General features: G+C 46.8%; 1 protein-coding gene across 2 annotated transcripts in view; it reads right to left on the bottom strand.

Annotated features, from left to right (window-relative positions):
- Nucleotides 1-260: 260 nt before the first annotated feature.
- zfh1 (Zn finger homeodomain 1) overlaps nucleotides 261-17,150 on the bottom strand; it is a 195,014-nt gene continuing 178,124 nt past the window's right edge. The window contains exons 4-7 of one of the 2 annotated variants that reach the window (XM_084606691.1): nucleotides 15,846-16,088; nucleotides 10,703-12,496; nucleotides 7,873-8,065; nucleotides 261-6,983 (exon numbers count right to left, since the gene is read on the bottom strand). In XM_084606691.1, the coding sequence (XP_084462817.1) occupies nucleotides 6,781-6,983; nucleotides 7,873-8,065; nucleotides 10,703-12,496; nucleotides 15,846-16,088 (2,433 nt within the window). In that variant the 3' untranslated portion in view covers nucleotides 261-6,780. The remainder of the gene's footprint in view (nucleotides 6,984-7,872; nucleotides 8,066-10,702; nucleotides 12,497-15,845; nucleotides 16,089-17,150) is intronic. The other variant, XM_084606692.1, reaches the window with a different exon arrangement.

The following is a 17,150-nucleotide window of genomic DNA, read 5'->3' as shown; positions in this document are numbered from 1 at the left end:
CAACTTGTGAAACCAAACATTTGAACGTAGCAGCGTTTTTTCCGTCGTGTAATTATGCAGCGAAGAGAAATAGACGTAAGCACCACGAACTTGTAGTCAACGTGAAACCGCGTTGCCATATGTAGGCGGCACTATCTCGGAGAATGTTTTAGTACCTGTGGTAAGAAGGTAACAGCTGCAGATTGGTGGCGCAGTGCGTATTCACAATGGTAGCCAAACAATCGAGCGCACTGCAGAGAGAAACACTGCACACAGTGGGGTCAGTTGTTAACAAAAAGCTTTATACAAAATATAAATTTTACACAGACGACACAAAATAATGAAACAACAAAAATTAAAAACCGGTGCATTGCCGTCGCACAGGCGATGCAAAACTCAATAATAAAACCTCAGAAACGCACTAGCTTCGTGTGCGTGTTTCATCTGCAATTTCGGCGGTGAAGGCAAAATGACGAGACACTAGCCCCCGCCGATCGTGGTAGGTAAAAAACCACTCGTGGTAGCAATAAACCGTTAAGATTTGAAGGGTTCAGGCCTCAAGTAGAAGCTTGTTCTAAGCCTCGACTTCCGCGTTTTCAAAAATCACTTAACTTTGCCTTTAATGTGTCGTTTCTTAGGATTACCGACATAATACGGGAGCCATGTATGGCTGTTGCAAGCGTCCTTGTTTTCGATAACCGGAGACGAGATTCATGTAAGCCGCAAAATATTCAAATGCGGCCAGTGAGGGCCATAGTGTTAAGGGCCGCCTTTGCGATGAGCATGGACGGTGGCAAAGTTTTCACAAATGCTACGTAAGTTTGAATTAAACCAGAACTCTGAGCTTCACCGAAGTATACCGTCGCCAAAATACAACGCAAAAATTCGACCGAATCGGACAACTTTCCCTCGCATTTCTGTACCTCTAGAGAGAGCTTCATGGCACAGGCAGCCACCGCAAGCGATGCATCAAATGTAACCGTGTAATAGGCCAGTGCAGTCAAAAGAGCTGACTGCAAGCTCGTCAAAGAAATGAACAGTTACAGGGGGCGTAAAAAATCTCTACAAGCAAGTCCGCAGCAGGAAGGAATGGAGGAAAAAACTCCAGAGTTTTTTCACCAGCAGCACATTTACAAAGTCCTTTCAAGTACGAAGAAAAAACCGAGCAATATGGGCATCTGCATACAACCCATAGGAAAAGATAGTGAAGGTTGGATAAAATATGACAGCATAAACACAGCACATATGGGAGCACACTTCAATGTTAAGTGGAAGAGTTCCTTTGCAGTTCAGAAACATCAAGCGCTGCTAAGACAAGCTCTCAAAGTCACCAAGAAAAAGTATTAATGAGCTTTAGTAGAAAAATTTTTGGTCAAAAATACTACAGAATCAGCCTCTAGAAATCAATTCGATGATACATTACACCTTTAGGAGCTGGGTCATTTACTCTGAAATGCACACATTTTTGTGCCACAATGTAATTTGGAAACACATGGCACTTCACAAGGATAAAGAATGTGCGATTAATAATCCTATGTGTGATGCACTGGTTCACATGACCGACAGTATGAACTCGTGAGCAGTACTTGATGTCTCTTCACAAAACCGCACCACGGAACAATGGCCAGCAGACCGCCACATGTTGAGGCTACGTGGCAACTAGGAACAAACCAAAGCTTAAGGGAGCAACCCCATTTTGGCACATTGCTATGGTAAGCACACATGCTTGTTTTCCTTCTAAATTAGGACTCCCAAGCCAAGCCCTATTGCAACAGGCTGAGTAACAAAGTTTGGCTTACTTTGCACAAATACTTGCACCTTCTTTGCAGAGTTTTGGAAACAACATAAATGAAAACATCACAACGTCAATAATCTCTCGCATAAGGAAGTGATGAAGGCTTTTTTTTTTAGATGTTAGACGAGAACAGCATGATAGTATTCTCATATAATACTGCACTTCTGCTCCTGAAACAACACAGTAATGTACAAGTATGCAAGCTCTCTAGTATGGATTTTAGGAATTTTATCTCAATGACACTACAAAGCAGAGACTAGAAAATGAAAAAGCTGCAGCAGAAAAAGCTATCAACTGTAGAATAAGAAAGGGCACCCAGACTGCGATAAGTGAACAAAAGCTCAGGACTGTGAGCAAAAGGAAACACCAAATAGAAAACAAGACTGTAGTGTAACAGATTCCATATGGCTCAATCATGTGGAACACAGTCTACTTGGATTATGCAGAAAGCTCAATTTTAAAAGTGTAAATCTAGGTAGTGTCTATATGATGTCTAAAACAACATAAAAAGAATGGTGAGGACAAGGAAACTATATGCAAATATTGAGATTTTTGTGCACTTTCCTTATCATATGCATTCTGAAATTCACGTAATTTCATATGTGCGAGACATACAGAACTTTTAGATACGAAAGTTTGATAAGAAGTGCCAGCGAGAAGTGAAACTCAGTCAAGGTAGGAAGTTTTTGCTTCGAAGTTCCCTGAAGATTTCAATGTTTGTGTTTTACTTTTGCAACTGACCTTTGACCTTATGCTGATGTGACAAGAGGCACTATGAAAGAAACAAAATGAAAGAAGTTGAGCGACGAGAAATGAATATCAACTATAATACAGAGTGACTAGGTACACTCATCAAATAGGCTACAATTCTGTACGCCCAATAGAAATTTGATTAGGAGTGACACGAAACAGGAATCGGTGACCTGTGTGCAAATAGAACTAAGGACAAAGAAACTGAACTGAATGATATTAATGCAGATATTAATCATTGGTGTCTGTCAAAAATCACTTGCAAGTATCTTTCCAGCTATACAGTTGTTTTCTCTATTACATTTTCGCTTTACCATCCAATTACAAACTGCTGCACCCAGTTTTGTAGTTTCTTTCATTCTTGATAGAATATCTGTCTGGCTCTTATGCCTGTATGCATCCATTTTATATCAGTGAACAAGTAACCACAGAGGCACTTTAATCATCTCAGTGTTAGGCCATGTAAATCTGAAGCCAGGTTTTAAGTAGGTGATTGCTCTGTTTAAGCATGGAAAAAAAATTTGTGTGGGTAAAGTCACATTTGAACTGGAAAGAGCGTACCCGTGACGTGAAAACTGAGGCAGGAATTGTGCCTAGACAGCAACAATAATGATAACAAAATCACATGCGCAGAGAAATAAAGTTCCATCTTTCTTCCTCGACTAGGCTAGCGCTAGAGTATAATCGCCAATTGCTTCTCAGTCTTAGCTGATGATGACATTATTGCACAAAATAATGTGTAGAATGAGGTGACAATAATATGGAAGGGCAGTGGGATAGAGCGACAGAAGAATAAGCAAGCTGTAGCAAAAACATGATAATGCCGTTTTAGTATCTGATTACAATGAATTGTTTTCCTTGCAGTATTGCCAAAAACAAAGAAGCAACAAAAATCAAGGAAAGTGGTCAAATTATTTGTAGAGCAAAGGCTGCGAAAACTGCCTGCGACTTGAAGAACTTCTTCCAACAAAAAGAGACCCTTACTTCGCACTTCTCAATTTTCAAGGCATGAGCAACTGCGACAGAATTGGTTCAGATGATCAAGTCAGTGAATGAGTTACTGATGTTCCAGAACGAGGGAATACTCCCTGGCTCTGCCGCTTTGTTTTGCTATGCTTCAAATTAAGTGGCCATTATAAAGGGACAGTAAGTGATTGAAAAGATCCCTTGCATTTTTTTGTGTGCCCCAAAAAACCTTCACCAGCACGACTTCCGCCTGAACAAGGCAGTAAGAATACTTTAGTTACAACTTCATATGGCACGTACACAAAATATAAAAACAAAACTACAGCATAATCGACATAAAAACAATACTGAAGAAGCAAAGCCTATAGCAACGCCAATTTACGTTGCAGCATTTTTTTCTCCCATTTGTGCATTCTGTACAAGGTGGCCGCAGTCATCGATAACACATGATTAACGACCAAGTATTTGGTGTGCGCTAGCTGTATGAGATTTGTAAAAAATGCAAACAGAGAGCTGATACAATGGCATTTACAAAATGCGAGCGGTGATGTGTGTCCAGTCAGAGGTTCCTGCAGTGCTGCATAACTGCTGTCCACGAAACCAAAGGTTAACAATGCATGTTAAAAGAGAAAAAAATATGCAAAATGTGAAAACTCCCTCGTGATTAAACTCTACTCTCAGGAACCATGCAACTAGAAGTCAACTTCAGTGAAATGTACTTTTTAAATCTTGTTCTGAAACTTAGTTCCCAAGATTATATGCATAAGAGCCAATGAGAGAAAGTACTTTTGGATGACTGGACTTTTGTGAACAATCAGTTAAGCGAAACGTCAGATGGAAGCCTCCACACCCCGGAACAAACAACGCAACACTGAAGTGTGAATGTGAGAAAACAAGAAGGGAGCAGAAAACCTTCTCTCCTCTAAATTGGCACAAGCTTTGTGTATGTATTATATATATATATATATATCATATACATATATATGTTTATATAATATTTATATATCATCGAACATGGCATGTGAAGACCGCATTTTGAGATTGCATTGCGTACGCGGGCGTGCACGTCTGTGCCGTTGCAGTAACTTCAGCTCATCACCATACACACACGGGAGTATGTGACAAATGTGACATAATGTAGTTGCACACTGCACATGTGAAATCAGTACCTGGGGGAAAAAAAATGGAACGCCAAAAAAATAAAACAAAAAAGCAGTGAGGCAAAATGGAATCGTCTATGTACAGGAGTTGATTGCATACCACTAGAATTCTAGTCCTTCCTCTCCTTCATAATGCCTGCTGTTGTGCTTCGAATGGAAACAGAATGAAAAGTAAGCTCTGTGTGACTCCATGTGCTTATTGGCAAGACACAGTAATGGAGGCTGGCGAAGCACGAGTAAAAATAATAACCTCTGGATTCTTTGGCTTCCAAAAAATTGCACGTCAAACCCGGTGATTAAAACGACTAGCCGTGCTGCAATGACTATAATGTGTCAAGTGTATTTCTGGTGATGCAATATTTGGTTTGTCCTAGCTGTGGATATACGCGAGACAAATGAACGATGTAGTATAAAAGGCTGAGCATGCCTTGAACACATCATACAATGTGATACAAATGAGTAAGAAAAAAAAAAAATAACCGCAAGGAACTGAGGATATAAATTGACAACTTTACTCGGGCCTGAAGAATTTGAGTTACGTAAGTAGATCAGAAATCTAGCAAATGCAAGGAAAAAGGAACAGTTTCGTTGTTTACCATAGCTGCATCAAGAAAATGTTTACCGCAAACACTCTGAGAAAGCTGTTAGCCACAGGCTCCAAAGATTGCACTGTGCTTGTCCAAATAAAACATGCTCGGTGTGGGCAGGAAGCAGCATCGGCTACAGAATTTTTTCATTCAGAACACTAAAATAATAGTCAGAAAAAAACCAGGTACGATTTCGCAGCTTCTATCTAAGCCTCGAGAATTTGAACACAGAATAACAACAAACAAAACAAACATGCCAGCTGAGTCCTTTCAGATGATAGAAACAATGTTCCTCGAATGCAGCTCCGCTGGTGCTGCGGAGGCCGTTGAGAATATGCCAGGAATAGAGCAACGGCAAGCAGCTGACTTGTTTTTGGATGCCTCACAAGCCTACTGTCACAGTATGAACAACTTCTTCGTCGATGCAACATTAAGCTGGCTCCGTGCAGCAAGCAGTGAACATTCACTCACACATGCACATCAGCACATATGTTCACACAAATGCCCTACGTGTCTCAAGGAACACCTAAGAACAGCACGCATACAACAATGTAGCACAGCATAAAAACAGTTGTCTGTGTTAGATGTATCAGCAAAGAGAAAGATGGCAATAAGACGGAGGAGATAAAATGAAAAAAAAAAAAAAAAATGAAAGAACCATACATTCACAGTCTTAACAACGTTCGTTTTGGCAAAACATGCCGTCAGGCAATGTGGTGTCCACTCTCAATGTACACTTTTTTCTTTTGATCCCGTGAAGCTGCTGCGACAAATCGCGGGTGCCACCCATGAATGGAGGAACCTTTGCCTGTCGTGTTGTTCGTGGAAAGGTGTCGAAAAGCGGACCCGCTGTCCTGTGCGCTTTATTTATGCAAGCACGCGCGCACGTGTCCTCAAAGCCCTGCTCCCGGCACCAGCAGTCCCAGAAGCCATGCTGCTTAATAGTGAGTGAGGAGGATAAAAAAGAGGAGAGTGCACCGGAGTCGATTTGCATGTTGACGTGTCACACCGGAGTCGAACCACTGCGTCAGTGTCACAGGACGAGATGCGTCACCTGGTGCCTCCAGAGAAGCACATTTCGCCCACAGAAACTGTTCTTTGGCGACCATAGTCACTTCTCAAGGGCACATAGCACCGCTGCACAGGCTCTACACCCATGATGGCAGCGTTGCGGAAAAACGGCCATAGGCGCACATCGTAGAACGAAGCTGACGCGAAACCTTGAACACGAAGAGCACTGTCGACGGACTAGAGCAGCCACTTTCTTTGTTTTCCTAGACTCGTTCTGCCCATCTCATCCGCTCCTTGGAATGCGTTACAAGTAGTGTGGTGACCTTAGATTCCGGCGTCTGATGCACCCCCTAAGGCTTGCGCAGACTGCTGGCCCACATCGCAATTCACGTCGACGTTATATGTGGATCTTGTGGGCAAGTAGTCGACACAACTGTCGTGTTCCAGCAGAGGCTGCATGACGCTTTCATCAATTTTCGATCTTTTTATCTTGATTTGCGGAGGAAGGGTAGAGTGCACCGGCAAATCACCCTTACTTGCCATTCTCTCGATAAGGTTTGCAGTAGCTAAAGCGGTGATTCATGTGCTGGCTGTAAGAGCCTGAGTGGGAAAAGCGCTTGAGGCACTTCTGACACTGAAACGGCTTTTCGCCACTGTGAAGCCGCTTGTGTTCCGTCAGGTGGTGCTTGTGTTTGAAGGCCTTCTCGCAGACGTCGCACTTGTGTGGTCGCTGGCCTGCATAGTGAAAGGGAAAGAGTTCATTCTTTAGAGATATGAATGACAAACTGCCGGCAGCCTTTACAAGCCTTAAAAGATGGCAGCAAATAAAAGAAAGCTGCTGTGAACTAAAGGCCAATATTCAGGCTGTGTGGCTGGCAGTCACCCACATCATATTGCATGTTTTAGTTTAAAAGCACTACTTCATGAGGTATAACTGGCTTGTCATTCCCTACGTCGTCCAACTAGTAGGTGCTGCCAATTCAGGCTAACCATTAAGATGTACAGGTGAGAGCAGAATGCAGCCTTCAAGGGCCCTAAGATCCTGATTTAGACAAGCTTCCCCTTGACCATGCAGGTATGTTCGTACAGCATGGTTTATGCGGGGATTCATATCTACGTCGCTCCTAGCAACTTGGGCAACACACATCACGATCCTCCTTCTCACTATTGCTTTCGCATGTTACACTAGGTTTAGCCATGTTAAACCTTTGCAGTTTGTTGTAACCTATTTGCCGATTCTAGCTGCATATTTATAGCAGCACATCAAAAAACATTATAGCTTATTTTCATCAGAGCTATAACTATTTTGGCCTCTCAGAACATATGTATTGCATGCCTTGTAGCATCTGTGCAGTTTCACCCCTCAGATATTTTACTATGTGGTATAATACATAGCTACACATTTCCAAACAGGCTTTAGGTGACACCTGTGCAGCTGAGTTGAGCAGAAATATGGTAAAATGCACGATATGACTACGCAGGGAATATGCTCTGAACTACATGGGTGCAACAAACTGCAGTTCGGAGACCATCGATTGTTGATCAACATAATGACGAATATTTGGAAAAATAAAAAAAAAACACTAAGCCATTAAAGGCTTCACAAAGATGGGCAGTTGCTCACCTGAGTGCTCGTACTTGTGCCTGGCGAGTGAGCTCTGTTTGCTGAACATCTTGTCGCACTGATCGCATGAGAACATGCCCTCCTCCGACGTGTTGTCACCCTTAGCAGACAGCTTGCGCCTCTTAGAGCCCAGCTGGCGCGGGTCATCATCATTCGACGGACTGTCCTCGTCCGCCAAGCTCTCCGAGTCACCCTGAGCACACGAAAAGGATGTTATTAATATTTTCCAACAAAACATAGTCAACCCCAGATATATTGGACTATTGCTTACTTCGAACTGTCAGAATATCAAATTGAAAATCTTGTGCAAAAGAGTATAGCAGTGTTGTCTGTGTGTATTGAGCTCCTGCAACACAGAGCATATTAGCCATGTTAAACCTTTGCAGTTTGTTGTAACCTATTTGCCGATTCTAGCTGCATATTTATAGCAGCACATCAAAAAACATTATAGCTTATTTTCATCAGAGCTATAACTATTTTGGCCTCTCAGAACATATGTATTGCATGCCTTGTAGCATCTGTGCAGTTTCACCCCTCAGATATTTTACTATGTGGTATAATACATAGCTACAGCGCGGAGGCAAGAACTGCTCTTCTCGCCATAAAGTTCATTGGCTCTCCTCACAATGCCCATATGCAGCAGCGCATAGTTCAGAATATCTGTATTGGTTCACATTTCAGCATCACTATATAGCAAAATGGTGCAAAACTGTTAGCTTCTCCGCAAGGATGATGAATTTGACCCATGTGATTGCATTTGGCCAATAGAGGCACATGTGGCGCAGGGAAAACAAATACAAAAACTCTGGAAGCCTACATATATATAGTAAACGCTCGTCAATTCGAACTTCACCGGACCGGAAAAAAAATTTGAATTATCCGAAGTTGGAATTATTGAATGGACTAAAAAAACTGACCAAAACCTCTTACATATGTAAGTAATTTGGCGAAAAATTGGGCAATGGGACGTCATCTGCTTTTGAGACGGGAATAGCGCGAATGTGCTTATTTTTAACGCTCCCATAAATACTGCGTGCACGCTGTGGGGAATATCAAAGTATAACTGCTAGAAAATGAAGGCCACCCTGTCATCCTTCCCGGTGCCATGCGATAGCGGTGATGCCCCCTCGCAAGCAGCCTGTGTCTCGACTCTCGAGTGAAGCGTCAACGTCAGACACGCCAAACGGAATTTCATGAGCGCGCACAGTTTCGGAGCAGTGGACGAACCCGGCGGATGGAAGCGCTGAAAACGCCCAGTACCGCGAATGAGCGCCCGAAACACTGCGCAGCTGCAATCGGTCAGCTGGCTGATGCACGACCGATAGCCGCAGTTTACTACTTCACACTGGTGACAATAATTGATAAAAAAAAGTTTCACCACCACCGCCGCCGTCCCTGCAGCGCGAAGCTCATAAAACCAAAACCGAAACTAAGCAGCCCGCCTATTATTTCAGACGAGACCGTTCGCGTTTCGTCGATCTTCTTGTTGCGCGCATGTCAGAGGTGGACTGTCGGCTACGCAACATGCAGTTCAGGTTTCAAGATTGTTATTATGATGGTCGCTTTTAATTCCAATCCTATCAGTACGCAGCCTAACTGGTGCAATATCTACAACAAAGCCTTATAGGGGCGTTGACCGTGACCATGCCACCAGTAAAACATCTGTATTTCTGTGTTAACGGAGGTCGAATTAACGAGCATTTAGTTGCAAGTCTCGGAGCGTACGCGGAACAGAGAACAGACAGCCGTCGCCGCGGCCGCCAGCCCTACCCTCCGATGCCTCCGGTGTATACCTTCTAGTGCTTGTTTTTGTGTGCGCAGTATACTTCGAAGATAAGTCTGACCAATTCGCCCAACAATGCACTCTTGGCTTTATCTATTATCCCATGTCTGCACCTGGTTTTATCTCCTCTCCCAGTTTTGGAGGCGCGCAGTTTTTTTTTTTGTTTTTTTTTTAAATGCGCCACCCACTCACTGGGGTGTTTTCTTTTTTTTTTTGGTCATGTGCTGGGCGCCAGGCAGCCCATACGCGGCAGCGTGTATAGTTAGAATTATTCACGGCGGAATCGATTTTTATAGCTTTTAAATTATCCGAAAATTTAAATTATCGAAGATCGAATTCCGGTACTTTCCCGTGCAGTAATTCTTAGGTACACATGCATATGCGCCTCACGGGTATATGTGGAGTCGACTCTGTACACATGTTTATCTGTTGTCATGCTTTATATATCGAATTATCGATATATACAACTATTTCATGGTCCTCTTGAAGTTTTACATATCTGGAGTCGATTTTATATTCATTTATAAAAAAAAAATGTAATGGCACTTTCAGGTGTACCGCAGGTGCCATAAACCAGCCCGTTAAATAAACGTGATACATTCATCCACTCGGAATTTACCTCCATTTATATCACCTCATTTGGCTCTAATGTTAAAAGACGGATCCCTAGCAGCTTTTTTGAAATGAAATTGATATAAAAGTGGTGCCACATACTACAAAGGCTCGAAAGAGAAGAAGACCGGAACAGTGAAACATCAATGGAGCCCGCTATTTTTTAATTATCTATGAAAGTGCAAGGTTTATGTGGACAATAAATTTTATGCAATAAGCTACCTCTAGTTTAGATTATCAAAACAGCGCTAAACTTTATAGATTCGAAAACTTTATTTCATGATGAAACAAGCATCAAAAATGTATAATTGAAGAACGCAGCTGAAAAACTATACGCGCGCACGAATACGAGGGTCCATAGTTGAAATGCAGGGAAAATTTAGGAGCTCAGGTGGAAAGAAACGCACATTAGCGGGGAATAAAACAGGTGCTTACCTGTCTGAAGCCTTTCTTGCGGTAGTTTTTGGGGCTTCCGGGATCCCCACTGCCATGGTCGTCGCCATCGGGGTAGTAGGGGGACGCCATCATTTTCCCATCTCTAAGACCAGGGGCCCCGTGCGAAGGTGGGCTGTTGGTTGCGTCGCGACTGTCGGAAGATGTCGACGAACGCATCAAGTCGGCGCTGGTGGGCGGAGACAGCGCCGCATGAGGTGACGCCAGCAAGAGCCCCACGACAGAATTGGGTTCCTGGGGAGCCGAAGGGTAGCCGTGGTGGTGCCTGTCCAAGAAGGAAAGTTCGCGGAACCGGTCCATTTGCGCCTCGAAGTCGAAGCCCTTGAGTGCTGACAGGGCGAGAAGTTTGTTCGCGGAGGACGGAAGCAAAGGGCCCGCCGGGTGAAGCATGGCAGCTTTGTATTCCTCGGGCGCACTGTAGGGCGTCAGGGCACCGGGAAACGTAGAGGGCGAGCACCTTCGCCGGTGCGGCACTTCCCCGTTGAGGAACACGGCGTCACTTTCCCGAGGCGTTGATGTTCGCGGGGACTTTTGACTTAGGTTTAACGCCTCGCCGTCGTTTTCTGAATCCGCTAGGTCGCCGCTGCTGCCGTTGCTCCAGCGCGATGCGAAACCTCCACATGCGACAGTCTTCACCGAAAGGTCCAGCGGCTGTTCGGATTCAGCCAGAGCTGGATCAGAGGGCGACCCGTCAACCAAAGACGCGCCGCCGTTGAGCGTTACGTTAAGTGATGAGTAGGGCACAGGAAGAAGAGAGCGGATGCTGACGGCCAGCTTGCTCGGAGTTGAATCGAATGGCGGCGACGACAGGTGGCGGGACGGAGCAGGCGAGCGGGCCGCTGCGCTCTGGAACCAAGCTCGCACGGCTCTCGTGCTCGAGTGTATCTCATGCGCGAGACTGGAGAGCTGTTCGCGATTGGGCGTCGGGGTGAGGGAAAAGGCCGCGTCCAGCAGCATTTCGCCTCTGGCCGATATGGTGTCCGGGCGGGGGCCCTCACCATCTTCGTCGCTGTCGTCGAAGGTGGTGTCGCTCCCGCCAGGCGACCCGCGCTCCCTGTTGGGCGGCGGAGGAGCATTCTTGAGATCGGGGTAGAGATTACGGTTCACATCTCGGCTTGCGGTGCACGAGTACTGCTCGTGTTGGTACAGCGCCAGGGCGTTGTCGAAAGTGGCCGCCTTGCAATGAACGCAGGCGTACTCGTGCTTGTTGGAAGAGTCGTCGCCGCGGCTACCGGAACGCGAGAGGGGCGCGGCGGCGAGCAGTCCCGGGAGCAGGCCGTTCTTCTTGGGCGGAGGCGAAGACCCGTTACTGCGTTTAGCGGCAGTGGCGTCCATCATCTCGAGGAGCTTCTTGACCGCGTCGGCGGGCGGAACTTTGACTTCGCCGTTGCTCGCGGGCGCCGAGACCTTTTCCATGGCGGCGGTGCCGGCCTGCAGCATTTGGGCCACCTCGCTGAAATACGGTGGCAGGGGGACGTACTGGTGCGAAAGCGCCGACCCGGAGAACTGGCTGGCCAGCAGGTGTTGCAGCGTCAGTGGAGAGTACGGGGGCATGAAAGGCGACGGCACTCCCTGCTGTCCGGCTGACGATGGGGAGCGCGCCATGAAGTCCGGGAACGGAAAGCGATCTTGTAGGTAGGCCCCCGGCAACGAAGAGACAGACACCTCACCACCCGCACCGAACTTTGGAATGATGGGCCGAAAGGTGTTCTGCCCAACCCCAGCGCCGCCGTTAGCAGCGCGGTTCCGCGCCGCCTTGGTGTCCGTCTTGCGTACCTGCGGCGTAAAATCGAAGCGGTTCTTGACATCATACACGGAGTACACTGTGAAAGCTACGGCTAATGAAAAAAAAAAAAAAAAAAAACAATCACAACGGTATTGATACAAGTCGCAAAAAGGAAAGATCACCAACTGAAGCCTACATTTCTTGAATCTGAGAAGAAAACACGCGATAAAAACATCAAATAACGATGCTCTCCCCGTTGTAGTAGGTAGCATTCAGTAACAGACAAGTAAAGCATTTCTCTTCCTGCTATCGTTACATACAAAAACAGCATGTAAGACTTGCGACAAAATGACAAATCTCAGTTGCACTCAGCCACTTACAGATAAATTAAGCAAAAAGCTCCAAGCCGAAATACAGGCACTTATGCCTGGGCGAAATATGCGAGCACGTACGAGCAAACATTATTCACGCTTCCTCGCTGTGGTGGGTCCTAAGCAAGCCCCTGAGCGACTGTTACCCAGAAACACATATTTCTGAAGCTCCTGAGGTTCCACATATTGTGCCCAACACCGCGTGACGATGAAGCCGACTTACCCGCAGCGACGGCCTTCCTAAACGCAGCCCCTTGATACATACTGACCAGGTAGCGCAGCCAACCACGCGCGTACATTATTCCAGACGCGGGCGGGCGCAGAGGATGGTGCAGCCGTCCCTGCCTACCTCCGTCCGTCGCCAAACAGGTTTGAGGGCAGTCGCACGAAGTAGCGGCGGACAAGCGAACGCGGACTCGAACGGAAGCAGCGCGTCGGAGCGCAAAAAGTAATGCAAGAAAAACAGAAATGTGCGCTGCAGGAGGTCAGCAGCAGCGGGAAGCCTGTAAAGTCGAAGCTGGTCGAAGTCCAGCCTTGGAAGGAGGGGCGTCCTTGAGGAAAGGCCGCGGTAAACGCGCACGTGAACGAGATGGACACCCTCCTCTCTCGCTACTTTCAGCAGAGAACACGGCGGGAAACCTGCGCTGCACCACCTCTCCCTGGGAAGGTACCGTCCCCCGCCATCCGGAGCCGACAAAGGCGCTCGCTCACCCTTAAAAAAAGGACAAACGAAAATGAAGAGAAGGAAACGCACAGCGGCCAGCGGGCAATAACAAGGGAAGACAGCAACTGGAAGACGGGAAGAAAACCGACCGGCGGACTGCGAACGGAATTCGCCTGCTCTTTCCTTTTTCGATCTCGCACTTTTGTTTTGTTTTTGTGTCTTTTGCTGGAAGAGAAAAGAGGCTGAATTTTTCGGCGCGAGGTAAACACAAAGCCACAGTGCGACAGTTTTTCGGGGAGAAAAACTTTTGGAGCTGTGTTTTGCTCATGGAAATAGGTTAATATAACATCAATTCGCACGCGTAAGGCCCGCGTAAAGCCCGCACGAGCAGGAAAAAGAGAAAGAAAGGCGAATAGGTTAATCAGCAAAAAAGCGCACAATAAGGGCAGAAACAAAAGACTCATCTAATTTTTTGCCCGCCGCAGCATTCGAATTGTGCGGTCAAAGGCAGGATAAACCAACACATGTCGAATCTAAACTATAAGCCCAGGAAGGAGTGGATAACCAAGGTAATTGAAATATATCTATGAACAGGCCGGTCGATGAGAAATAACCAGTGTGTAGTATTAAAGCTGCATCTCCCGAAAAGACGCGCCGAGGGAAGCACGTAATGAGAAAAGAGCGAAAGCAAACCACCCAGCCGGGTTGTGGGGCGGTGCGATGCCCTTCACTAAAAAACAAGCCCGCAGAACGCGACACCGAAAGCAAACTGCTCACGCAAACACCCGCCTTCAATCGAACACTGCACCTTTCAGTCGCCACGCACGCGCAATCCGTCCGCGCACTTCGCAAAACACACCGAGCGCTGCCTAACGAACCATGAACGATGACTGCAACGTGTCCCACAAAAGAGCGGGCCCTCCTATACCAAAAGCGGTGCGTGTGGCACGAAGAGCACCCGCATCGCATATATACAGCTGGTACAGTCTTCGTATCCCTCCGCCTTCCACATGGCTGCTTGGACCATGACCCGCGGCGGTAACACTAGATATCAGTCAACAGGTGAACGCTGCTTTTCGTGTTGCAAGAACAGTATATACTTGTACCGCTCAGGAAACGTCTACAGAGTTATCGCAACACCTGCAACGCACATCGTGGACGCCAAGCAAGAACCACCAGGCTGTCAGCCCGGACGCATCTGGGAGCGCTTAACGGCCGAACATCGGTGGCGCTTTCGCGTGGAACGCGCTCTCCTTTTGTGCCGCGGGTGGCCGCCACGGTGGGGGGCCAAAAGACAGCTTTGCTGCGCGGCCAAGGCGACCGTAAAGACAGCGTCGTGCTCACCGACAGCGGGGCGGTGGAAGCACTCCCAGGCTTCTGCCCATGCAAGTATGCACGCGCCATGCGGCTAGCAGACGCCCGTCAAGTGTGGGCCAGGTTTGCAAGCAGGAAATCGGGGTGGTCTCCGTTAGCTTCACCGTGTGGTGAAGCATTTGCACGTGCGAGGGCGAGATGAAAACAAAATAGAAGAAAAGAAATATCATGAAAATGATGTGACGCATGTGTTTCGGATAAAGGCATAGCTATGCCTCAATGCGCGGGGATTTTCGTGTGTCCTCTTCGGAAATTAAAACTCTTCATTTAAAGGCTGCTTGCGCCAGAGATGGCCGGTGACGCACAGTGACGAGATGCCTAGGAAGATGACAACAAACAGATGTGCGCAAGTTGTTCAAAGACTACGCGCGTAGCCGGAAAGTGTAATTTATTCTACGACATAGCATTGCCTGGCGACACCGTGCGAGACGAGTCCGCAGAAACCTTTACAGCTTTCGCGGTACAAACTGTCGATGCCTGCCCCATCGGAGGTGACTCCCATGGCATGAACAAAATTCGCGAGGCGTATGTACTTCCGTCACATACACCGCTAGTTAAATGCTAAAAGCTGCTGCAGACAAGTGAGATTATGATGTAATAATCCGTGTTACAAGATTATCAACTTAGTAACTTTTTTTTTTTCTCTGACATGATGTGATCATTCTAAGAGATATATGCTGGAAGCAAGCTTGGAAGGCATGTCACTTTGTCACATGTCCCGCATACTAACCTTATATATATAACCACGGTATGAGAAGGTCATGGCGAAGTTAACTTGGAGGTTGTCTCAAACGGGCCTCTTTGTCAAGTCTAGGTTTATAATGCGCTCAGTTGTCAACTGATGGGCCCAGTTGAGAATTGTATTCTTTGAAAAGCTGAATAAGTACGAGCACTCTGGCAGCCTGGCTCACATATACTAGACGCGCCAATATAGTAGCCCACTTAGCGATAAACAGAGACAGAGTTGATCTGTATAGACGTTTTCTTTACCTTGAGGTTGACGATGCGGCACTTCTGGCTCGTCATGTGCGACGAGTAGGAGCCCGAGTGAGAGAACCTCTTGAAGCAGTGCGGACACTCGAACGGCTTCTCGCCGCTGTGGATACGGATGTGCTCCTTCAGGTGGTGCTTGAACTTGAACGCCTTGCCGCATGACGGTTCGGGACATTTGAACTTGCGCAACGCCGCGTTCTCGTCCACGCTTGGCTGAGGCGGCGCCGGAGGCCGAGGCTGCTGCGGGGAAAAAAGGACGGCGATGCCTGCTCAGCAGCGCTCTCCTTACGTAACACTGTCAGATTTTTAGCTTGCCGGAGACGTACTGACGTAGACGTATACCGGTTTACCGGACCCCTCACACGCAGGCGCAGTGGCCGCGATTGTACTCACCCCTGTCAATGCGTATGAGCAAGGAGAATCCGGCAAACTGGTATACGTGTACGTCATTGCGTCTCCGGCAAGATATGAACGTACCGAAAACGAATATATAGCTACCATTACTGCTGCCGCAAGGATATATATATATATATATATATATCTGCGCGCCTATATACGCCTACAGTGAAAGCTTTAGCTTACCGCTACTGCACTACTGTTACTGAGCTTCCCAGGCAGCACGCTGCAATTGAGCGGTCAGTACCCGACTGTAACGGTAAAAGTAGCGAACGGTAAAATCAAGGGGACGTGCTCATGTTTCACCTAAAGAATAAACGGGGCTTTAACTAACACCGCCCTTCCATTTCGTGACTTATGTTTCTGTTCGCCACGGTGGTTAAGTAGTTATGAAGCTCACTCTGCTATTGAACCCGGGTTCGAACCCGACCATGGCGGCCGCGTTGCGACGGAGGCGAAACACAAAGGCGCCAGTGTGCTGCGCAATGACCGTCAAAGATCCCCAGCTGGTCGAAATGATGTCGTAGCCCTCCAATACGGCACTTTTGTCTCTCTTTCTTATTCTTTCACTCCAACCTTAATCCCTTCCTTTATGACGTAGCTAAGGTGTCCCCCGAGCAAGTGTGTGTTAAATGTGAATCGAAATGGTCTGACATTACTGCAGGAACGCAGCACAAAGAAGGGTTGAGTCACAATTATGATGCGAAATCACGTGCACATTATTCCCGACACGTTTCCGACTCGTCCTTGAAAACTTCCTCCGGCTGTTCGGCCGGACGTGTGAGTCCCTATATACGTGCTACCGCGTAAAGCTCTCACAAGCATGCGAGCTATAACGCAATTCACCTGCGACACATATATGGCACGTTGTATACTGTCCATATATCCACATTTACGCATGCAGTC

The sequence above is a fragment of the Amblyomma maculatum genome, chromosome 6 (assembly GCF_055883805.1).
Source record: "Amblyomma maculatum isolate TAMU_Amacu chromosome 6, ASM5588380v1, whole genome shotgun sequence".
Classification (NCBI taxonomy): domain Eukaryota; kingdom Metazoa; phylum Arthropoda; class Arachnida; order Ixodida; family Ixodidae; genus Amblyomma; species Amblyomma maculatum.
This window is presented reverse-complemented; position numbering and strand designations above follow the sequence as displayed.